Source organism: Pungitius pungitius, chromosome 9 (assembly GCF_949316345.1).
Source record: "Pungitius pungitius chromosome 9, fPunPun2.1, whole genome shotgun sequence".
NCBI lineage: Eukaryota > Metazoa > Chordata > Actinopteri > Perciformes > Gasterosteidae > Pungitius > Pungitius pungitius.
In genome coordinates, this window is record NC_084908.1 from 21,398,600 (window position 1) to 21,419,438 (window position 20,839).

At 47.4% G+C, this 20,839-nt stretch overlaps 3 protein-coding genes across 4 annotated transcripts; all 3 read right to left on the minus strand.

Annotated features, from left to right (window-relative positions):
• Nucleotides 1-1,939: 1,939 nt before the first annotated feature.
• Nucleotides 1,940-10,585, minus strand: LOC119218540 (vasorin-like). 2 transcript variants are annotated; one of them, XM_037473061.2, is made up of 2 exons: nt 10,440-10,585; nt 1,940-5,103 (listed from the first exon to the last, which is right to left on the minus strand). In XM_037473061.2, the coding sequence occupies exon 2, from the start codon at nt 5,083-5,085 to the stop codon at nt 2,971-2,973; it is 2,115 nt and encodes a 704-aa protein (XP_037328958.2). In that variant the 5' UTR covers nt 5,086-5,103; nt 10,440-10,585; the 3' UTR covers nt 1,940-2,970. The 2 variants fall into 2 exon arrangements, with proteins under 2 accessions (XP_037328958.2, XP_037328959.2); XM_037473062.2 differs by having other exon boundaries at nt 10,400-10,565.
• A 548-nt stretch (nt 10,586-11,133) lies between these two features.
• On the minus strand, nt 11,134-13,187 carry LOC119218651 (beta-1,3-galactosyltransferase 5-like). The gene is made up of 2 exons (XM_037473249.2): nt 13,162-13,187; nt 11,134-12,567 (listed from the first exon to the last, which is right to left on the minus strand). Exon 2 carries the CDS (start codon nt 12,560-12,562, stop codon nt 11,606-11,608), a length of 957 nt encoding a protein of 318 aa, XP_037329146.2. The 5' UTR covers nt 12,563-12,567; nt 13,162-13,187; the 3' UTR covers nt 11,134-11,605.
• Nucleotides 13,188-14,938: 1,751 nt separating this feature from the next.
• Nucleotides 14,939-18,036, minus strand: LOC119218326 (beta-1,3-galactosyltransferase 2-like). The gene has a single exon (XM_062564776.1). It carries the CDS (start codon nt 17,934-17,936, stop codon nt 16,950-16,952), a length of 987 nt encoding a protein of 328 aa, XP_062420760.1. The 5' UTR covers nt 17,937-18,036; the 3' UTR covers nt 14,939-16,949.
• Nucleotides 18,037-20,839: the final 2,803 nt, after the last annotated feature.

Genomic DNA, 20,839 nt, shown 5'->3' on the forward strand with positions numbered 1-20,839 from the left:
TTAATAAGAACATCCATATCTGCACTACCTCTCATCCAGTGGTCAAACATCTGCTTAAAGTCTCTTTTATACTCCCCAATGATGTTCTTCCATATCCTGTTTCTGATGGAAATTCTGGACCAAGTGCTTATTTGTGATTTGAAGGTTTAGGATCGCGAAGTTAGCGTAGCTTAGCATAACGAATAATGTGTTAATGAAGACCTGCTGATCTTCTGGAGAGCGGCAGAGCCTCGCTGCTCCTTGTGAGACTTTACGATGGGAGAAGAGAGAGAAGCTCGTCTCTAAACTCTCCATCGTGTGCTTCATTGGTACCGTGAAGAGGAAAGAACCAAGCGGAGATGGTCATAGTGTCCGTCCAGCTGACTTCCTCATGGCGTAACGAGCCTCGAACCAGCAGTGCAGGCGAGTGAGGAGCAGAACTGAAGATCTCAGAGCTTCGTCCCTCACTGCCGTCACAGCCTGAAAACGGACCAGTATGTTGTTGTGTTTAATCAGTGATTGCTGTTATTGGATTTAATAAAACCATCGCTTTAAAGTAGGAAAGTAGGGGCGGGGGTGAAACTGATCACATGACTTTTCCATGTGAGATCTAAAATCAGATTACATTACATTACATTACATGTCATTTAGCTGACGCTTTAATCCAAAGCGACGTACAATAAGTGCATTTCCACATAGATACAAACTCAGAAGAACAAGTAACAAGAAAGTACCATTTTTCATCAAATAAGCAGTTTCAAAACATGTTATAGAAAAGTGCCATTATAAGTACAATTTAAGTGCTACCATTTGTTAGTGCTACGGTTTGCTAGTGTTTTAGTCTAAAAGATTGACTTCAAGTGGACATTTAGAGACGACCTCCTCCGGCCAGAGGTCAACGGTCAGCCTGCCGGGAGGTGGAGGGGAAGAGCTGACTTTCAACATTACACAGGTACAGCCGCAATGAGAGGAAGATGTACTGCAGCACACACACACACACACACACATTTAAACCATTAAGTTCAGCAATCTGTGTGCAGCTGGAATCCGGTCTGTTGACTCGACACCATCCATCTACCCGCCTCCAGGAGGCCCAACTGCCTTCATTACAACCAGATTGTTTAAAGAAATCAGCCCCCCACACACACACACACACACACACACACACTCTCTCTCTCAGCCGTCAGAGAAGGAAAGTCTCTAAAGGAGAAGCACGTTTTGGGGTCCTGAGAGATTGTTTAAATTTAGGAATTGTTCGACTTTCTGTTGATTCAAACCGCAGCGGACAAAGTTGTGGTGACGTCATTGGTAGGTGGAGGTTTTGTGTAGCCCCGCCCTAAACAGAATACAGCTTTAACACAACTTTCAAAGACGTTGAGGTTGTCTCCTGATTCCATCCAGATGAGGACGGTAAACACAACATTTGACCCTGTCTGGTCCTCTTGGATTTTGAAGCTGTCTCCGCGGTTTGTACCCGCACAAAGAACCCACATAGCGGGACTTCTAGGAACTAAGAACCAAAACAAAAATGTCCGACCCCTTAGTCATTATGTGTGGAATTACCCAGCGTGCCTTGCAGGGAGTCTGCAGGCAATAAGCTAACGTTAGCTTAGCTGTGCTACTGACCGGCGCGTTGAACTAGAACTTGGGTTTTCCATGCAGAGTCTCTTTCATACACGCATTCATGTTATATTTATTTTTACAAGACCAAGTGAGTTGTCGCTTCGTAAAGAGAATTTAAGTGTAAGATGAACTGGATTGACCTGGACTGGCTGACTACCCCCCATGGGCCCGTCACACTTTGTTGTTCACCCAGAGGCTCAGGATGTGGTTATTGGGTCATATTCTAGCTGCTGGACTGGTCCTGTTTAGTGGGTCTGTGTTGGAGATGCAGCCTGTGGCCTCCAGCTTCTCCCTTTTACCCTCAAAGCCTCACATGGGACCAAATTCATGACAGTACAAAAGAGCAGAGATCCAAGGCAGGTTTCCCTTTTTAATACTGGTCTTTTCTCAGAACCGCTCATGGACAAACACACAAAGTTGTAATTGATGCAAACAAAGAAACACAAAACAACAGAACAAAGCCTCCCCTAAATGATCAGGGTAGGGTGATGCGCTCTCTGCAGATATCTCAAACACTTCCTGCCTCTGGTCCAGGTATCGAGCATGTTCATAGTGGAGCTCTGACAGAACGAAGCCAGTAGAGTTCTAGTGCAGACGGACTCCTGAAGCAACATGAAGCACGTGCTCTAACTGCTGAGTGGAGGCACATCGGTTCCTCTGTGAGGCCAGATGTTGTGGAAGTCCACTTCAGAGCCACAACAAGAGGTTATTACGGTTCCGCTCAGATGCTGATAAGGAACTTTGCAAAAGTAAAAGTTAAAAACGAGACAAAAAAATAAATCCAAACTCTGCACCGAGCAGAGAGTAAACAAGCTAAACGCACACCAGTGATCCGTGGAGACCAAAGAGAGGAGCGACGGCCTAGAGCCGATCTCCTAAACCTAAAGAAAACGCTCCTTTGAACACAGTTTGGGGCTTGGAATAAAGACCCTGTGGTTCCTCCTGGTGGAGAAAATAAACCGTCTGACACTCGATGGTCTCGAAGTGTCTCACATTTCTTCATGCAAACTTCGTCAGTCTTTCTCTTCATGTTCTCTTCAAACACCGATGTGCCCTTTCCCTCCAGAAAGTACCTCCCTAATCCAGCAAAAATGATTTCATCTTATTCCCAAAGTTTCTATTACACAAACACAACAACGGCAACCGTAGACCCTGGAGGACTTAATCCACCCTGGTTTAGCACATTTAAGATGTAGTGTAATATTAAATTCATCACTTAGTGTCTCTAAAAAAGAAGATCCAGTCTGAAGCGTCTTTTCCAATGTGGATATCTAATATTAGGAGGAACATTTTCATTTTAACCAACAAAGCAGGATTTCTGATGTCTGCCTTCAACGTCTTTAAAATGGTTTTGCAGTTTATTGCCTCTTAAAAACAAGATGGCTTTGAAGATGCTAGATTGTTATTTGATGAGCATTGTCCTTGCATCAAGGGTAATTCATAGTCCAAACCCCCATTTCGTTGTGATGCTGGGGGCGGCTGAGGAGTGTGACCGTGGTCGACCTCCAGCTGTTTGTGGTCCGGCGTCTCATTCCCCCCGTTCTCCAGGCAGGCCTTCGTCCCCTCCTGCTTCACGGGGTCGGGATCCGTCGGGCCCAGCTCCAGCTCCAATTCCGCCCCGGACTGCCTTCTCTTTCGGACGCAGACGATGGCCCCGGCCACCACAGCCAGGCCCATAACCAGCGCCAGCGCCGCCAAGGCGAGGACCAGGGCGTAGGTCAGCGGGCTCTGCGTCTCCACCCGGGGCTCCGAGGACGAGAGCGGGAGCCCTTCGGTGCGAGCCTCAGTGCAAGAGCCCGTCTCTGCGGTGCTGTTGGCCCTCGGGGCGACCCGCTCCCTCAGGGGGCTGGCACACACCGAGTAGGTGCAGTTGGGTCTCAACCCACGCAAAGTGTACTCCGGGTAGGATGCCGGTACACTCAGGATGATGGGCCGGCGGTCCGGCCCAGAGAGGTTGCGGTAGGTCAACCGGATGCCGCGGATATTCGGCCGCGTCTCAATGAAGCGGTGCAGGTCGAGCAGGATGGAAGTGGAGGTGACCTGCCGTGAACTGATGGCATCGAGCTCAGCTGGCATTGCGCCGGCAGACTGCAGAACTTTTGCTGCTGAAGGCTTCGGGGTCTCAGGAGCCTGGTCCACATTTTCACAGTAGAGGCCAGAGGTTCCCAACGGACAGAGGCAACTGAGCTGAGCAGACGGATCAAAACGACAAGTGCCCCCATTGAGGCAGATGTTCGGTGGGCAGATCTGCTCACCGCTGATGGAGCTCTGGGAGACTGGAGGTTCTGGTGAAAGGGTTCCGTTGGTGTTTGAGGGGGCGGTGGACTCACTGGGTGGAGGAGGAGGAGGAATAGCGTTGGTGTGGATGCTCCCCGGAGAGGTGGCTGGTATCTGGGGAGCCAGAGTACTGCCAATGGGGACGCCAGTCAGCACCGTCCTGGTAGGCGGACACCCAAATTCTTTGTGCTCCAGCGCTGAAAGCATTTTCCCTGCATTAACCAGAGGGAAGTGACATCTGGTTTCCTCGGGCCTCCCAAGATCCACGTTTTTATCCTTTAGCCAAGCAGGGAACCAGGCCAGTGGACACAGGCAGTTAAATGGGTTCTCAGCTGCAGTCAGGTGCATCAACCTTGGGAAGGCCTGGAAGAAACTCTGGGAAAATCCCTGGAGATTAAGTCCACTGAGATCCAGTTCATGAAGCCCACTCAGTTTTTGGAAGTCCTCCACCCTGAGCTCGCTCAATGGGTTGGTAGCCAGGCTGAGCTTGGTCAGCCCCTTGAGTGAGTCCTGCTTCAGGGCCTGGGGAAGCTCACTTAACTGGTTATTGGAGATGTCGAGCTCATGGAGGTTTACCAGAGAAGCTATGAGATCTTCATTCACAGTAGTGAGCCCCAGAGAGGCTACCTTTAGGGCCTCCAGGTGGGGAGTCTGAAGGTCTGAGGCCCCCAGCGTTGGGATGTTGTTGTAACTGAGGTCCAAAAGAAGAAGTCTTGGGAGATGAAGGGATGGCAGAGAGGAGAGCTGGTTTCCTTGCAGCTTAAGTTCCAGTAGCATCTCAAAACCTTCAAAAGCTTCTGAGTGGATGCTTTGAATGCGGTTGGCATGGAGATATAGTCTCTCCAGCTGGACCAACCCGGAAAAACTGTTTTTGGAAATGTGTGCGATGTGGTTGAAGGACAGGTCTAAGTTCTTCAGCTTTGACAGCATCTCAAACACACCATCTGGAACCTCTGCCAGCTCATTCTGGCTCAGATCCAGCAACTCCAACTGCGCCAGGTCTTTGAAGTCATCTTGGGTCAAAGTATTGATGCTGTTCTGGAAGATGAACAGTTCTCGGGTGGTGGCAGGAACACGGGGAACAATGCTGGAGCGCCGATGGAAGCAGAATACGGAGTCCTGGTCCCGGCAAGCACAGTCGGTCGGGCATTCAGAAGATAACACCAGACCAGATGAGAGGAAGAGGAGCAGGAAGTGAGGCCGCATGGCGCCAGGTCTTAATCTCTGAAAGGTGGTAGAGACACAAGATGGATGGTGTTAATTTCCATTTGCTAATGAAGCAACAAGTGTTTCCTGAATCAAATTCCTAACCCCTTGATTCTATTTGCTCATAATAAATGCTGGAGAATGTTCGTCTCCGTCCCGTCTACAAGGTTCACGACCCAGAGGCCGTGGCCCCAGGCCAACACAGCCCACCCAGGGCGACCCTGCTGGGGTCCGTGAGGAGGCCCGGCAGCCTCCTGCGAGTGTTTACGACGCACAAGCAAACACAACCAAGGCAAAGACAAACACACCTTTTGACATATTTGTGTATTCATGTTACCAACAACATGGGCAGTATATACGGGAGAGCAGTTAATGTGTCAACTTATTTACCATAAAAAGGAAACTTTAAAATACAGCTTTCAAATCTGAGTCTTATCCAAAATAACCTTTTTTGTAGTGTTCTGTCTCCTTACAGATGTTTTGTGTTTTTTCGCTGGTAGGTTGATGTGTCTTCTGATGCTCTGATTCCTTTGCATGGTCTGTGCCCTAAAGGCCTGCTCAGTAATCCATCCACGTCAGCAGGAGTTAAAGTTAAGGTTTTCATTTATTAATGATTCAAATCCAGATTCCCTTTGAAAGGAATACAAATACAGAGGGACAGCATCTCTTCCATGGAGGAAGGAATGAGATGTAAAGTGAGATGTAGAACACATGTCTTTACCACCCTTCTGGGTCTGTGTGAGGGAAATCATTCTGGAACATTCATTCTCTTCGTAACACACCCAGTCAGACTTGGCAGGAATTTGCAATATTCTCTGAAATATCTCAAGTCTTTATTAAGCACAACGAAGGAAAGAAGAAGGTGGAGGGAACAGAAAAGAGGCTGTTGATAGAACATTGATATCTTCATGACAATGACTTTAACATTAGCTCATTTCAACCACAGTAGACAAGAGTGGAAAGTAAGAGCTACGACTACAGAACCTCTGTACCTCTACCACAGAACCTCTGTACCTCTACCACAGAACCTCTATACCTCTACCACAGAACCTCTGTACCTCTACCACAGAACCTCTATACCTCTACCACAGAACCTCTGTACCTCTACCACAGAACCTCTATACCTCTACCACAGAACCTCTGTACCTCTACCACAGAACCTCTATACCTCTACCACAGAACCTCTATACCTCTACCACAGAACCTCTGTACCTCTACCACAGAACCTCTATAACTCTACCACAGAACCTCTATACCTCTACCACAGAACCTCTATACCTCTAGCACAGAACTTCTGTACCTCTACCACAGAACCTCTGTACCTCTACCACAGAACCTCTATAACTCTACCAGAGAACCTCTATAACTCTACCACAGAACCTCTGTACCTCTACCACAGAACCTCTGTACCTCTACCACAGAACCTCTATACCTCTACCACAGAACCTCTGTACCTCTACCACAGAACCTCTATAACTCTACCACAGAACCTCTATATCTCTACCACAGAACCTCTATACCTCTACCACAGAACCTCTATACCTCTAGCACAGAACTTCTGTACCTCTACCACAGAACCTCTATAACTCTACCACAGAACCTCTGTACCTCTACCACAGAACCTCTATAACTCTACCACAGAACCTCTGTACCTCTACCACAGAACCTCTATAACTCTACCACAGAACCTCTATAACTCTACCACAGAACCTCTGTACCTCTACCACAGAACCTCTATAACTCTACCACAGAACCTCTGTACCTCTACCACAGAACCTCTATAACTCTACCACAGAACCTCTATAACTCTACCACAGAACCTCTGTATCTCTACCACAGAACCTCTGTACCTCTACCACAGAACCTCTGTACCTCTACCACAGAACCTCTATACCTCTACCACAGAACCTCTATACCTCTACCACAGAACCTCTGTACCTCTACCACAGAACCTCTATATCTCTACCACAGAACCTCTATACCTCTACCACAGAACCTCTATACCTCTAGCACAGAACTTCTGTACCTCTACCACAGAACCTCTATAACTCTACCACAGAACCTCTATAACTCTACCACAGAACCTCTGTATCTCTACCACAGAACCTCTATACCTCTACTCCATAAGAGGCAGATGATGAAGTCTTTATTCACCTTCATCTCCTGGTACGACTAAGACGAGATGAAAGCCAAACATGGCTGTTAACGTAGCACAAAAGAGAACATACACACACACATTCCTGCACATTCCCACTAACCCCCCCTCCCCCCCAGTAAGAGGCAGAGAGAGGAGAGATGTTTCAAACTATATTGTTCTTTTATTCAACTTAACTAACTAACTTAATGCAGATTAATGAGGATTAAGGGTGGATATTTTAATACGATTACATCCACTACTTCCTTTTCCACATGTTATGTCAGTTGTGTTTTTGTTAAATTCAATTTGTCCCTTTTTTTAATAACTCAGAAGGTTGAACCATCAACAGAAACCATCCGGGGGGTTAGGAATCGGGGTAAAAGAAGGAAGGGGGTCATAAATTGAGTTAGAAAGCTGGCCTACAGGGACATTACTTCATTTCTTTGGAGCGCTTAGTTAGTGGCACAAAGTTTCTCCATCTGTTTAACAGCTTCAGTCTTTATGAAACTCGAAGCCCCCAAAAGTGTAATGTGCGTATATGTAGGGCTGCATGGTAGAAGATCTCCTTGGGCTATGAACATCTCACGTACTGCTCCTACCGGATGTTACATAACAACTGAAGCTGCTCATCGGCAGGATTTTATTTTCACTCGTCATCGTGGAGCAGCTGGCTAGTCGCCTTTAACGGGTTAAAACACCACAACACAACAGCTTGTGACACATAAACAATCTGTAACACTAACACTAATGCCGCACTGCATGCTGGGTACAGCTCACAAGAAGTAACTCTGTTGCTACATGAAAACACAGGAGGAGCCACCAGAGACCAGAGAAGCATCAACACAACTTGTGTCCAAGAGAGGAGCCGAGTCTGTTTGGAGGGTAAAATACGTGCGATCAGAAAACGATTTACTGCAAAGTCTGTCGAGCCGCTGGTGGCAACACTAGCAGCCACAACAAGCTAACACGCTAACTAGCTAACACGCTGACCAGCTAACACGCTAACCAGCTAACTAGCTAACACGCTGGCCAGTTGCGAGCAAGTTGGCCAGCGAGAGGAAAACAGCTGTTCGGGTAGCCTCTCATTTTCAGGGTCCACGAATGAATGGGTTTACTTGAAGAAGCCGTACGGTGATACCGTCAGAATGTTTCTTAAAACCGTGATATGGATTTTTGGCCAGACCGTGCAGCCCTACGTGGGCTGTCAACATAAACGCATTAGTCTGTGTGAATAATGTGGCCGAATTAATGCAACAAAATATTTTAATTTATTTTAATCAATTAATTTTAACGTAGTTAACTTTTGTTTGTTTACTTCCGGTTTACTTCCAGGAAGTAGACTGTGGAAACAAAGCGGCTGCTAGCTGCAGTCGGTCACATCAGGACGGAGAGATCTTGTTGCATTGGAAGTAAAACAAACAGAGGCTCACTAACCCCTCATTCAACCCACATGTGAACCATGGGTTAAATGGAAGTCGCTTTGGATAAAAGCCTCAGCTAAATGACATGTAACGTAAAAAGGGGTTGAATGGTACGGCTATGCTAAGCTAGCTGCTATGCTAATCTAGCTGCTAGGCTACTTCCATGTAACATTGTACAACGTTACACTGCGCGACACACAGTCTGCAGACGACACCACTGTGTCCCTAAAATAAATCCCTAAAGTAACGCTAGTTCAACATGTTCCACCAGGTGGAATTCTGCCTCCAAGGTGATCAAATGTGCGTCATTTTGTGTTTAAAATAACTTTAACAATTAAACAACAAAATCTAAAATACACACTTGTGATTACTCAATACTTTTAAGATTTAGTCTTTAGAAGAAAAATAAAATATTCATTAAAACGACATTGTAACAACAACAGCAGCATTCATTATTCACCATTAATCGAGATAAATAAATTTCAAAATGTGTGATTAATTAGTTAATTATTTTTAATCTATGAACAGCTCTGATAGACACACAGAGGTAACAGGAGTCCGTAGGAGGCAGATTGCCCCCCAGGGGCTATTAACGCATGAAGCGTGTCTTTAAGTAACCCCCCCGAAGGTAAGGACACCACATTCCTCCGTGGTTAAGACAACACCTCCACCTGAGGGGGGGCAGAGGAGTGGAACCCCCCTCTTTCTCTTTTCTTCATGAGGGCACATAGTCTGGTTGTACACACACCCTTTCATGGACCAATAGACAGCTCTGGTTTGCCTGCACAGCCGGGGGGGGGCGGGGGGGTCCACCCAGAAACCACCCAACCAAAGTGACAAAGCTAAAGACACACAGCCGGAGAAAGAAAGAGACTGAAGAGTCAGCAGGAATCTGTTCCTAAAGTGAGAGTTGGTCTCAGTGAGGACAACCAGAGGACAGCCTCCCGTCCCCTGAACGCCCCACTCACAAAGTTCAACCCAACACAGCATGTGGATGGAGTCTGGACCTGCTGTACCAAGAAGACTCCACATCTGGATAGTTCTTCATCTGATACTGGTACAGCTGTTACACCCTGGGCCTCTGTTTTAAGGTCCCTTCTTCGTTCCTGTGTAGTTGTCATGGTGGTAGGACCCCAACACTTATTAGTTGACCCCTGGGATTAGTCCAAGCTGGAAACGGGGGGGTTGTGTGTGTGTGTGTGTGTGTGTGTGGGGGGGGGGGGGTTAAGCCCTCACCTCGAGGGGCTCCTCTGCAGAATCTCACAGAACCCTTCATTAAACCACTGAGGCAGTGGGTGAGGAATGTTGGCTCCGCCCCCTACCTTCCTTCTGCACTCCCTCAATAGAAGATAAAAAGCCTTGATATCAGCTGTCAGCTCAGACCCAACATATCGATGTGGAGATATTATTACATACATAGGACCTCATGTCTGATTGAACTCCTTCATCACGTGACTGTCACTTCCAGTCGATGATAAATATACTCTGACGTCATCAATCGCTTCAAATCAAATGTCAGAAGACAGCCATAAAAAGACATTCGTAGAAGGACAGCGAACATCTGTCTGCAGATGTGAAGAGGGCAAACAGAATGACCCCCCCCCTCCTCCCCCCTCCAATGGAAGCTTTCCATCCCGACCCGGTGGAATGCGAGGACGCGCCGGAGAAGGGATCGATTATGACCCGATTAACCGATTAACGATCGATAGCACCTATGACGTAAACTCGGGACACGCCGGTGCGAACACGAACGTACCTTTCCTGCACAGGTAAAAAGGCGCACGGGAGGAGCTCACCTTGGAGAGAGAGTTATCCAAATTCCGCGGGAGCGCGCTCCAGCAGCTCGTCCCCACCAGAACGCCGCTTTGTATCGCCGGCGTGCGCGTGCGCGAGCCTCAATCCGCGCACGTCCTCTTCATGTCGGTCCAACGCGTCCGTCCCGCCCGACTCTCAGCGCTCCAACGGGCCGAGGGAGGTGGGAGGGGCCGTAGAAATGATGTTTTATTGTGAAAGTCTACCTTCCGATTTGAAAGTGAAGTCATCTTTACTTCAGTGACTTCAAAACTAAGATGTGATGTTATATAATAAATAACATTTATATCTGTACATATTCAAGGGAATTCACTTATTTACATTAAGAAGTGAACTGCTGAATAAATGAAAGCCTCATCAGGCAGCACTGCATGCTGGGATATGTTCTCTGAGTGGATGGGAGGCCTTGTGGGTATTAGATGAATAAGTGATATATTATGGCGTCACTCAGGCTCCCCAGAGGATGAATCCTGGTGGATTTGGTGACTTTTAAAAGGAACTTTCTATAAACCAGTCACCCTGAAACAAGAAGACAAACTGCTTTCAAAATAAAAGCCCCCCTCCCCTGTAATCTGAGCAGGAAGAAGCTGTGAGTACCAATCCTATGTGTTTCCACTGGGGGGGGGGTGCTTTTCATCTCCGTCACCACGTGTGAATGAGGACAGAAGGACACGTCCTGTTCAGTCAATAATAGAGTTTCATAAGAGACTTTTGGTGCTTTATTGAGATCATCAGAACCTTCAAACTAAACATGAAGCAGTTTGCACATCTGAGGCCTTGTGTCATCCTCCCTCACCCAGAGCAGGTGGGGGGGACACATGGAGAGTCACATGAATCACATAAAACACATTTCAACAAAAGGTCTCAGAGGTCTTTAGATTCTACACTAATGTGATTAATAAATGGGAGGGATCTTCAAGCCCCTGTCTGCTAGGGGAGGGGGGGGGGGGGTCAATGGCATCACTTTTAGGGATTTCATTTTAAAACCAACCCACGTTTTAGGGCAAATTAACTGAAAACATGTACGTGTTCTACACCTCTTTCAGCTCGTTGTTCTTACTTAGCATTTAGCATATTAGCATGTGAACAAGGAATAACGCAGTAATCCCCCCCCCCCCCCCCCCCCCCCCCCCTCTGATCTCTGTCCTGGTCAACAGTGAGCGTCTGGCTGTCTGCTCCTCTCCCAGTAGCTCACCATCTGTGGGATGCTGGTCGTTGTCACGGCGATGACTTTAGAAAGGCTGCAGCTGCTCAGAGGATGCTCGGGGGCCACAATAAACATGGTGTCCTCAGGGGGTTCGGTGGGGGGGATACCCAGGCGCTTCAGGCACATCCCCAGGTAGGCGTCCTCAATGAAGATGGGCTGGATGTGAGAAGAGACTGCCAGGATCTTGGCAGGCAGGTCCAGGGACATGATGTAGGCCATGCCCAGGGGGTACGGGGGGTACTCAGGCTCCGCTATCACCGTCTCCGGCATGTAGAACTTGTTGAATGGGTTCCTTAAAACCGGGCTGTGCCACCACACCAGACCCGTCATGTAGTTCTGTTTGGCCGTGCCGGGGCTCAGCAGCAGTTTCACCGCGTTGGGGACATGCAGCAACATATCCGAGTCAATCTTCACCACGTAGGAAGCCTGGAGGCAGTGCGCAGACAGCCACTCCAGCATCGTCATGGTCTTGATGGTCAGGTTGCGGTAGCTGTCCAGGAAGTCACTCTGGATCAGGTCCTGGTGCTGCAGGTTCTCCTGTCGGAGCTTCTCCTGCTGCTGCTGGGCATCAGCTCCCCCGGGCAGGCCCAGCACGAAGAGGGTCTCCACCAGCTGACCCAGGACCTGCTTCTCACCTCCCCACGTCTTGCGGATGGAGTCCCGAGCCGCGATGTCAGCCGTTGCCACCTGAACCATGAGGAGCAGGAAAGGGGTCCTGGTGTGACAGGTTGGCGTGTTGTCCATGATGAACCTGTAGTTCCGTGGATAGGCCACATGATACGGTCCAGGATCTGGTGTTCGAGTCGGGCTGCTCCAAGAGTTCCACCCAAAGCAGAGATAGAAGAAGAGTGTCACCACTCCCAGGGCGCAGGTACAGATGTATTTCCTCCTGGTCTCCATTAAAGCTGCACAGAGAAGAGACTCCCATTATGAGACGAAAGCACCACGTTTAAAGCATTGTGATTTGATGTGAGTGGAAAACCTTCATTTTGTCAGGTCTGACCAACTTCTGATCAAGTGTGTGCCGAGAAAACAACCAACGCACTTATTGTTAAAGTGTAACGTAAAAACAAAGCCTCCAGAGGAGCCAAAGTCACCTTCACACCACTCAGAACATGGTTTGGTTGGACATGGCGCCATCTAGCAGAGAGGATGCAGACTGAGACTTAAAGTAGGAAGAGCCTGATGCCCTGAACACTTTGGTTTGACCCTTCTGGGCCACCGTAGGAACATCTCCGAGTCACTCTCCAAGTCAAAATAAGACACAGCTCATATTTCATATTATTGTCCCTCGCTGCCAGCAGAGCTCCCAAAACGCTGCCCCCACCAGACTCAACCAGAACACAAACACCCACAGCGGGGTCACAGCCCAAGTCAACACCACGACACGAATGGAGCTGGAAGGGGGGGGGGGGGGGGTCACGGACTCCCCAGCTGGTCCTTCCTGAAACTGTTACCATAAAGTTCTATTTCCATTTGCTGATCCTAGAGGTGCGTACCTGCTGCCGCGCTGACGGGCCACACCAGTCCTCTGCAGGTGTGCAGAGAGACACCCAGGGGACAGGTGTGGCTGTCCTTTCACACCCTCAGCTCAGAGACAAGCCCCCCCCCCCCCCCCCCAGGGACCCGGCAGCAGGTGGACCGCCCTGCATTGTAAAATACACCAAGTCAGTGGGTTTCAATGGTTCCAAATATGGAGAATAAAAGGGTTTAAAGATAAATGTTCCGAACTGACAATACGCTGTTGGATCTGCTTCCTTTGCAGAAGTTTGTCAGAGAAAAGAGGAGGAAACAGGTCTCCTGTGTGTCTGCATGAGGACCACCGTGTCCAGCAGGACATCAGTGGTCCTCAAGCTCCTTACCCACAACACAAGGACAACAGCACAGAGACAAGAATAACGAATAATAAGATTACTATTTATATTCTTTAACTGTTATCTTCTACTGCGCTGACTTTACTGTGGAAATGTACCGACTTCCGGGTTTGCTGTGGCGCTTCTTAACTTATTATTCTTTATTTAATAAGTAGAAGCAATTTACGACAATAAAAAGCGGTGCTTATTTCAGTTGGTTTTTCCGTGTTTGTACCCGGACAGAACCGGACCGGACCGGAGAGACGTCGGTAGAACGGACCACCAGAGGCGGCCTGACCCGCGCAGCCTCCCCGGGCTCAGGCTGCTCTCCGCGGGGCGCGGAGGCTCACGTGATGCCGCTCACCTGGAGCCCCCCCAGACCCCCAGACCCCCCGACCGGCCCCAGAAAGGTGGATCAAACAACGGACTCGAGTTCAGTGACTTCTTTTCCGTAACGTTTCACTTACTGTTGTGTTGTTTGTCTCTGCCATGGTTGCCTGTTGCTGAGTGAAATGCATTCTGGGACATTTACAACACAAATATAAGAGAACAAAGGTTTTACTCTTAACTCTTTTATATATTATATATTTTCTGCCACATGATGATTTATATTGAAATACTTTATAATAAATATTCATGCACAGAATATAAATAACATTTGTACACTTTGATGGTCTCACATCTCACCTGCTGAGCAGCAACATGAGGAGGTGAAGCATATAATAAGCAATAAAAAGGAACACAGCAGCTGTAATTAAACAGAGAAAAAGCCTGCAGACAATCACTGAATGTTTAAAATATCTCCTTACTACGAAAGTTGTAGGCTGTTTTTATTGCTTTTATTATAATATGTTTTATGTGTTCTTCCTAAAATCCACAACCATGTCCACTGTCTTCAGGGCGTTGTTCTGGCTGCACCACGTCACCAGGTGGATGCCCACCTGCAGGCGGACTCCTCCCCACCAGAGGTCAGTCCAATGAGGGTGGTGTCATCAGCAAACTCCAGGAGCCTTACAGACTGACTGGAGGAGCAGCTGATGGTGTACAGGGAGAAGAGAGGAGACGATGCAGCTTTGGGGGGAACCGGTTTCGGGTTTCTTCCGTTACTGAGAGGTTACAAGTTGAAATATTTCAACGTGAGAATTCACCCGTCTCGTGAAAGCCAATCAGCGATGAGAATCACCGCCGCCACAGCGTGACGACACTTTATTAACTGTCCCCCCCCCGGGGACGCACAGCTGGGACCGGACGGTCTCAAAGGTCTTCAGACCGGCTGAAGCAGCTGGAAGCGTCACCCAGACGCACCTCCTGGAGGAGTCGTGAGACCAGAGGCTCTGGTTACTGTCTGAGAAACAAAGGACGGGCGATGTCTGTGGAACCGGTTTGATGAGACCAAGGCGTTAGAGAGGTGTGACACACAGCGATGTAGACATTGTTGTATATAGTGTAAACGTTATTTGAGATGTACATCTCATACAGCATCTTAATGATGGAAGCAAAGGTCAGATAACAGCAGCATCAGAACAGAATGGAAAACTTCCATCACACCATCATCCTGTGATGTTCTTATCAATAAATCATACATAGATTGAACTACACATGATGATCTATTATTGTCATTGCAATGCATGAATGTATTAAGTCACTAACAAGCCATGAGTTACGTTTGTGTTCACAGGCAGAAAAGTGCTGCTGAAAACCCTGAAGACTGATAAAAATACAAATTGTGATGAAAAGTTCCTCCCACACGTCCCGCAGCGCAGACAGATGCAGAGGTCAAAGGGTGCAGGACCAACAGGAGGCAGGTCTCACTAATGATGAACACAGCCATGATTCTTCAATAGAATGAATTGTGCTCAATGTAATGCCACCAACCGGAATGCATTCATGTGATACTTGATAACACAGCTGATATTCACTGAGAGACATCGAGTTACATTGAACTGAATCTTCAGACTAAACCTCCACTAAAACACTAACACACTGTAGACCTTAAACTGGATTTATAATAGATCTTATCTATAACTAGTTGTAAATCAGTTTATTTGATGAAATTGCACTTTGTTGTTTCTTGTTCTTCTGAGTTTGTTTCCTTCTGGTTGAAACGCTCTTATTGTAAGTCGCTGTGGATTAAATGTAATGGAACTCACCAGGAAACCACTCCCAGGGCTTTCACACCTTTGTAACTGTAACACCTGTAGGCATTGTTGTAGAGTGGGCTGGTAGGAGCAGGAGACAGGCATTATGGGTAGACAAAGGACTGCCTGGGACCTGTTGGAGACCAGCTGCTCCTCAGCTCAGATGTTCTGTTCTTTTATTAATTACTTCTGTCTGTCCGGAGTTTCTCCACTTTTTGAACACAACAAATGACAATAGATATTTTATTCAAAACAATTCAAGAACTGAGTCAGAATTATATTTGATCCAAAAGTACTTTTCATCAAATGATTTTTGATTTAGAAGACATTTGTTCAGAATACATTCTTCTCCCGTTGTCACGGTTAGTGAGTTGCACCTCTTGCGTATCTGATGCCATCATAACTTCACAGCTGAGCCGGATGAGTGTGATATTCTGCGACTGTTTATCTGTCACCTATCCGAGCGGTTGTTAAACACTCACAGTCCTGCAGCGTTTAGCAACTTCACGTCCAATCCAGCAGTTGTTCACACGTTGGTGATGTTAGTTCTGGGTCCAGGTGAGAATGTCTGGTTCATGATCCAAACATAACGTATTGCACCGATTGTAGAACATTAAGGTCTCTTTTGTTGGAACAAGTCATTTCACAGTGGAAACATTAAAGGACCATGAGGGTTCTGTTGGTCGGGTCAGAAGCATCACGAGTAAACACAGACACAAAGTGTTTAGCTTCCTGGTTCCCATGAAGTCGGGCGGAGCTTCACACCTTTGATAAATATCCTTGAAAATTAATGCTTTGCTACTTGTTAAAAGCCAAAGCCTTTCATGTAATGATTTTTCACATGTCATTTATATTATTATATTAAATTTTAGAACCCATTGTGGCCCACGAGTCAGAAAGTTTGCCCCCCCCCTGATATGACTAAAATTTTCTTAGTTTTTGTCGACAAAAACATTTTCATCTAAAAACAAAAACTAAATCAAAAACAGCTGCCAAAACGAACACTACCGTAAACCTGCAGCTCCTCCAACGCCGCCTATAAACATCAGAAGTGGTCCTAAGCTACTTTAACTCCACTCATTCACATTTCACACGCGGATGAACTTACCCTTCATTACCTTTTTCTTTTTTATTTGCAACCCAACAAAGGTGTCCACAGTAAACATCTTCCCTTCACCATTTTGTCCACTAATGGAAACCTCAAACTTTTCCACCACAGTGATCTGAAGCCTCATTTAAAAAAAAAGAGGATGACCTGAGAATCACAGACTATCCTCCCAGTTCCCAGTCATTGTCCTAACAAGGTGGTCCAGGCTTCTTCAAGTCCGTCCAGTAGTTCACCAGGTCTTGTGAAGACCCCAGAATGTAGGTGATGATCTTGGAGTACTCACAGCGGTCGTATCTCTGGTTGTAGGCCCTGAACTGGGAGGGATCTGGCGGTGATGTCGGCGCAAGTCCAAGCTTCTTCATGCACATTCCGATATAAGCGTCCTCGATGTTGAAGGGTCTGATGGATTTTGAGACCTCGACAAATTTCTTGGGAAGGTCGTTGGAGAAAACGTAACCCATGCCGAGAGTGTAGGTTGGGTACGTGGGATCCGGGTACATCTCCAGAGGGACGTACCACTTGGAGTCCTTTGACCGGACAACCGGCCGGTTCCACATGAGCATCCCAGTCAGGTAGTCCACTTTAGGGGTGCCCGGCTTCTGTAGCATCAACACCAAGTTGTCAATGTTCAAGAACATGTCAGAGTCGATCTTCATGGCATATGCGGCCGTTGGGCAGCGAGTGGCCAGCCAGTCCATGATCACCATGGTTTTGATGGTCAGGTTGAGGTACGTGTCCGCAAAGCTGCTTTGCAGCAAGTCACTGTGCTGCAGGTTCTCCTGCTGGAGCTTCTCCTGGACATCTGCTCCTCCGGAGAGGCCCAGCATGAACAGCGTCAGCACAGCCTGGCCTTGAACCACGCTCTCGTTGCCCCACGTCTGCCGGATGGCGTCCCGAGCAGCAAGGTTATCTGGTGCCACCGGAACCATCAGGACCAGGAAAGGAGTCTTGGCCCGGCACACCTCCTCGTTGTCCATGATGAAGTGGTAGTTGCGCGGGTAGGACTGACTGACAGTGGTCAGTGCGGCGGGGCCTTGCGTGGTTTTGTTCATGCCCGTTGGTTGGACTTGATACGGAGGAGGTCGATTGAACCGAGTGCTTTGGTTGAGAAAGCGGTGGTAGTACCCGTGGAGGGGAAAGCTACGCCAGATTGACAGAGTGCTGGTGGACAGCATGCTACACAAGACCAGCAGCACCAGGACAAGCAGAGACAGGAACCAGGAGAGCAACAGAGGCTTCTTGTGACGACAAAGACCTTTAGCCAGGGATCTAGGAAAGAGAGGTCAGAGTTAAAACTGGTGGAAAACAGGAAGTAGAGTCTCAAGGATGTACGGACAAACCTCTCTGGATTGCTGTGACACCAAATAAATGTTATAGAGAGTGGTATGTATCGGGTATGTGGACCATCACAGGGATGATGCTGCTCAGAAACTCTCATGCCTCATTCACACAATGCACAAAGGGTATTTGTCCGTATTTTGTTGCTTTGGGTTTGGGTTCGATGGCGTTACTCATAAGAGCAGAGGAGGAGCTTTAGCTCTGTGTGGACAGCGGTTCATCTGAAATGACCTCTATGCTGCTTCGTCCATGTTCAGGTCTCGGCTACGTGGTGACGTCAACGTCTGAGTTCACTGTATCCAGTGATCCACACAACAGCTGGTTTATTACAGTTGTGTGAACCCAAAATAAAGATGTTCGCTGTGAAATAATCGGATCCAAATGATGCAGAAATAACGACATAATGATGGTGATTTTTAAAGTAAAAGGGCCAACGACACATATAAACAACAGCAACCAAAGCTGTAAATTTCCTAGCTGAAGCTAGCTGGATGCGCTCATGCTAACGACACATATTTGAAATAACATTCTTCATGATTTATTAGATGCACCTGACGAGGATCAGCGTATTAGAGGGGGGGGGGGGGGGGGGGCCGAGTCACGAGGCTGGCTTTTGTATCGGACGAGACATCGGCAGTCTTCGACCGTACGTTGTCCACTCTGTCAATCATGTTCAAATTAAACAAACAAATGTCAAACTTAAATAAACGACGTGAACGAGAACACGAGTTTGCAGAGTTTTCTACGTGAGCGACGGCGTGTGAGTCAGGAAGCAGCGTCCGGGGCGAATGAGCCGCCTGAGGAGGCCACACCAGGCTCACCTGCACCTGGATTAAACCAAACACTGTGACATAAGGGGACCTTTAATTCAGTACAAATCGGTCCCATTGCCCCTTTAGGGTCTCCACCCTCCGGATGCAACAGTCCCACTATGAAGCCGGAATCCTGACAGTAATGTTTAACTTCAGTTGTTGGACTTTGAACCCTTGACGGGGTTTGATGTGAAAAGTGAGATTACATTGATCTAGGAGTGTTGAATTCAAATGACTACAAGACGGATGTAAACAAACCAACTCCCACCAGTCCGTCACCATAGTGACAGTCCTGGTTGCTCCGACGTTTGCGTGCATCATGAGTAAACAAATTGACATGCACATGTTAAAAGGTCTTATCTCTTCCACCATAAGGTGTGTTCGACTGTGGGTGTCTTGATTAAGCACGTGGGAGGTTTTATCCAAATGTGTAAATATCAGTATATATCTTGCAGGTTATGACAAAAGGAGGATGGCCCACTTCACTAATAAAAATGTTTCAGATTTGTCTTCAATAAAAAGCACTTTCAGGATGATTATTCCTTTGGAATTATACGTCCAAACCCCTACGAGATCATAGCACAACACTTTAACATTCTCTCTCCGAAGGACGAGATTGATAAAGTGAAGGCCACATTTTCAGAGATTATAGTGTAGGAGTTGAAGTTCTTACCTTACCAGGTTCCCACCTGAGCAGCACCTTCGGCCCCCCCAAACGTCCAGAGGAGGAATCATTTTCACGTCGCTCATGATCAATACTCAATGGCTTTATGGTCCCAGGTAGCTCACGGCCACGTCGATAGTGTCAGTCTGTGTGAGTGGATCCGTACAGGAAGCATCTCCTCCCCCTCTGGATCGCACACACACACTCACACACACACACACACACACACACCTACTTTAACAAAGCAGCGTTATGAATGTTAGGTCTTGACTTGATGGGCGCTCTGCATTGTCTCTCTGGATGGATTCTTTGGAGTGTTACTTAGAGAAATCACATGACGTCTTCACAGCAGGAATAAATGTCCTCTTATCTGTGTTCTTGTCCTTGTATTAATACCAACAGACACATTCTGACCTTTCATTAGGAAACAAGCAAACTAAAGAGCCGGAGGGGGTGTGAGGCTCAAGACCCGTCCGCCTCGTTCAACCAGTCTAGTGTGTTTGTCCCAAGAGGTGAGAGAAGCTTTGCATTCTAGGGTTTCTTCCTCCTCCTTCTTTAAAGGTCCCTGAGAGTTTAGATCGTATTGATCCACTTTGTCCTCATGTTGTTCCTGTTAAAGTCATCATAGTAAGATTATTAAAACCTGTCTAAAGGGTACCTCGCTAATGTGTTCGTTCAGTTTAAACAAATCCATCTTGCTGTGAGATCCTCAATCCAAAGTGTCCTTCATCCTCCTGGGAGAAGACTTTTGACGTGGTTCCAGGTCTGTTCCTTATCTCCTGCAGTTCCAAACACCAAGCCAACTTCAACTCGCCTTCTGGCCCCAGTTTGTTTTGAAAAAATACGAGTGAAAACGGGTCATGTGAACTTCCTCTTCATCGGAGCACCCACAGCATGGGGGGGGGGGGGGGGGTTCAGGGTAGGACATCAGCCCCCCAGCACACAATCCAATGGAGGTTTAGAATCATGTGTTAGTGAAATCTGGATCAACTTTGTTTCTACTGAACATGAGTGGAAGTTGAAGTGCTTCATGACACGACTACCTTCCCATTTTATATTCAACACACAAACGTTGGTTCCGTGTAGACAGTTGGGTGAGTTTTTGTCTTGTTTCGGTGATGTTGTTCGTGGCGCCGCCTGGTGTTCAGAGTAAGAACTGCAGTTAAATTCTCTGACATTCTACATTCAAACGCCTCTCTGGATCCAACGAGAATCTCATTCGACCAACAGACAATGTTCGACACCCAAATGCATCGGGTCGACC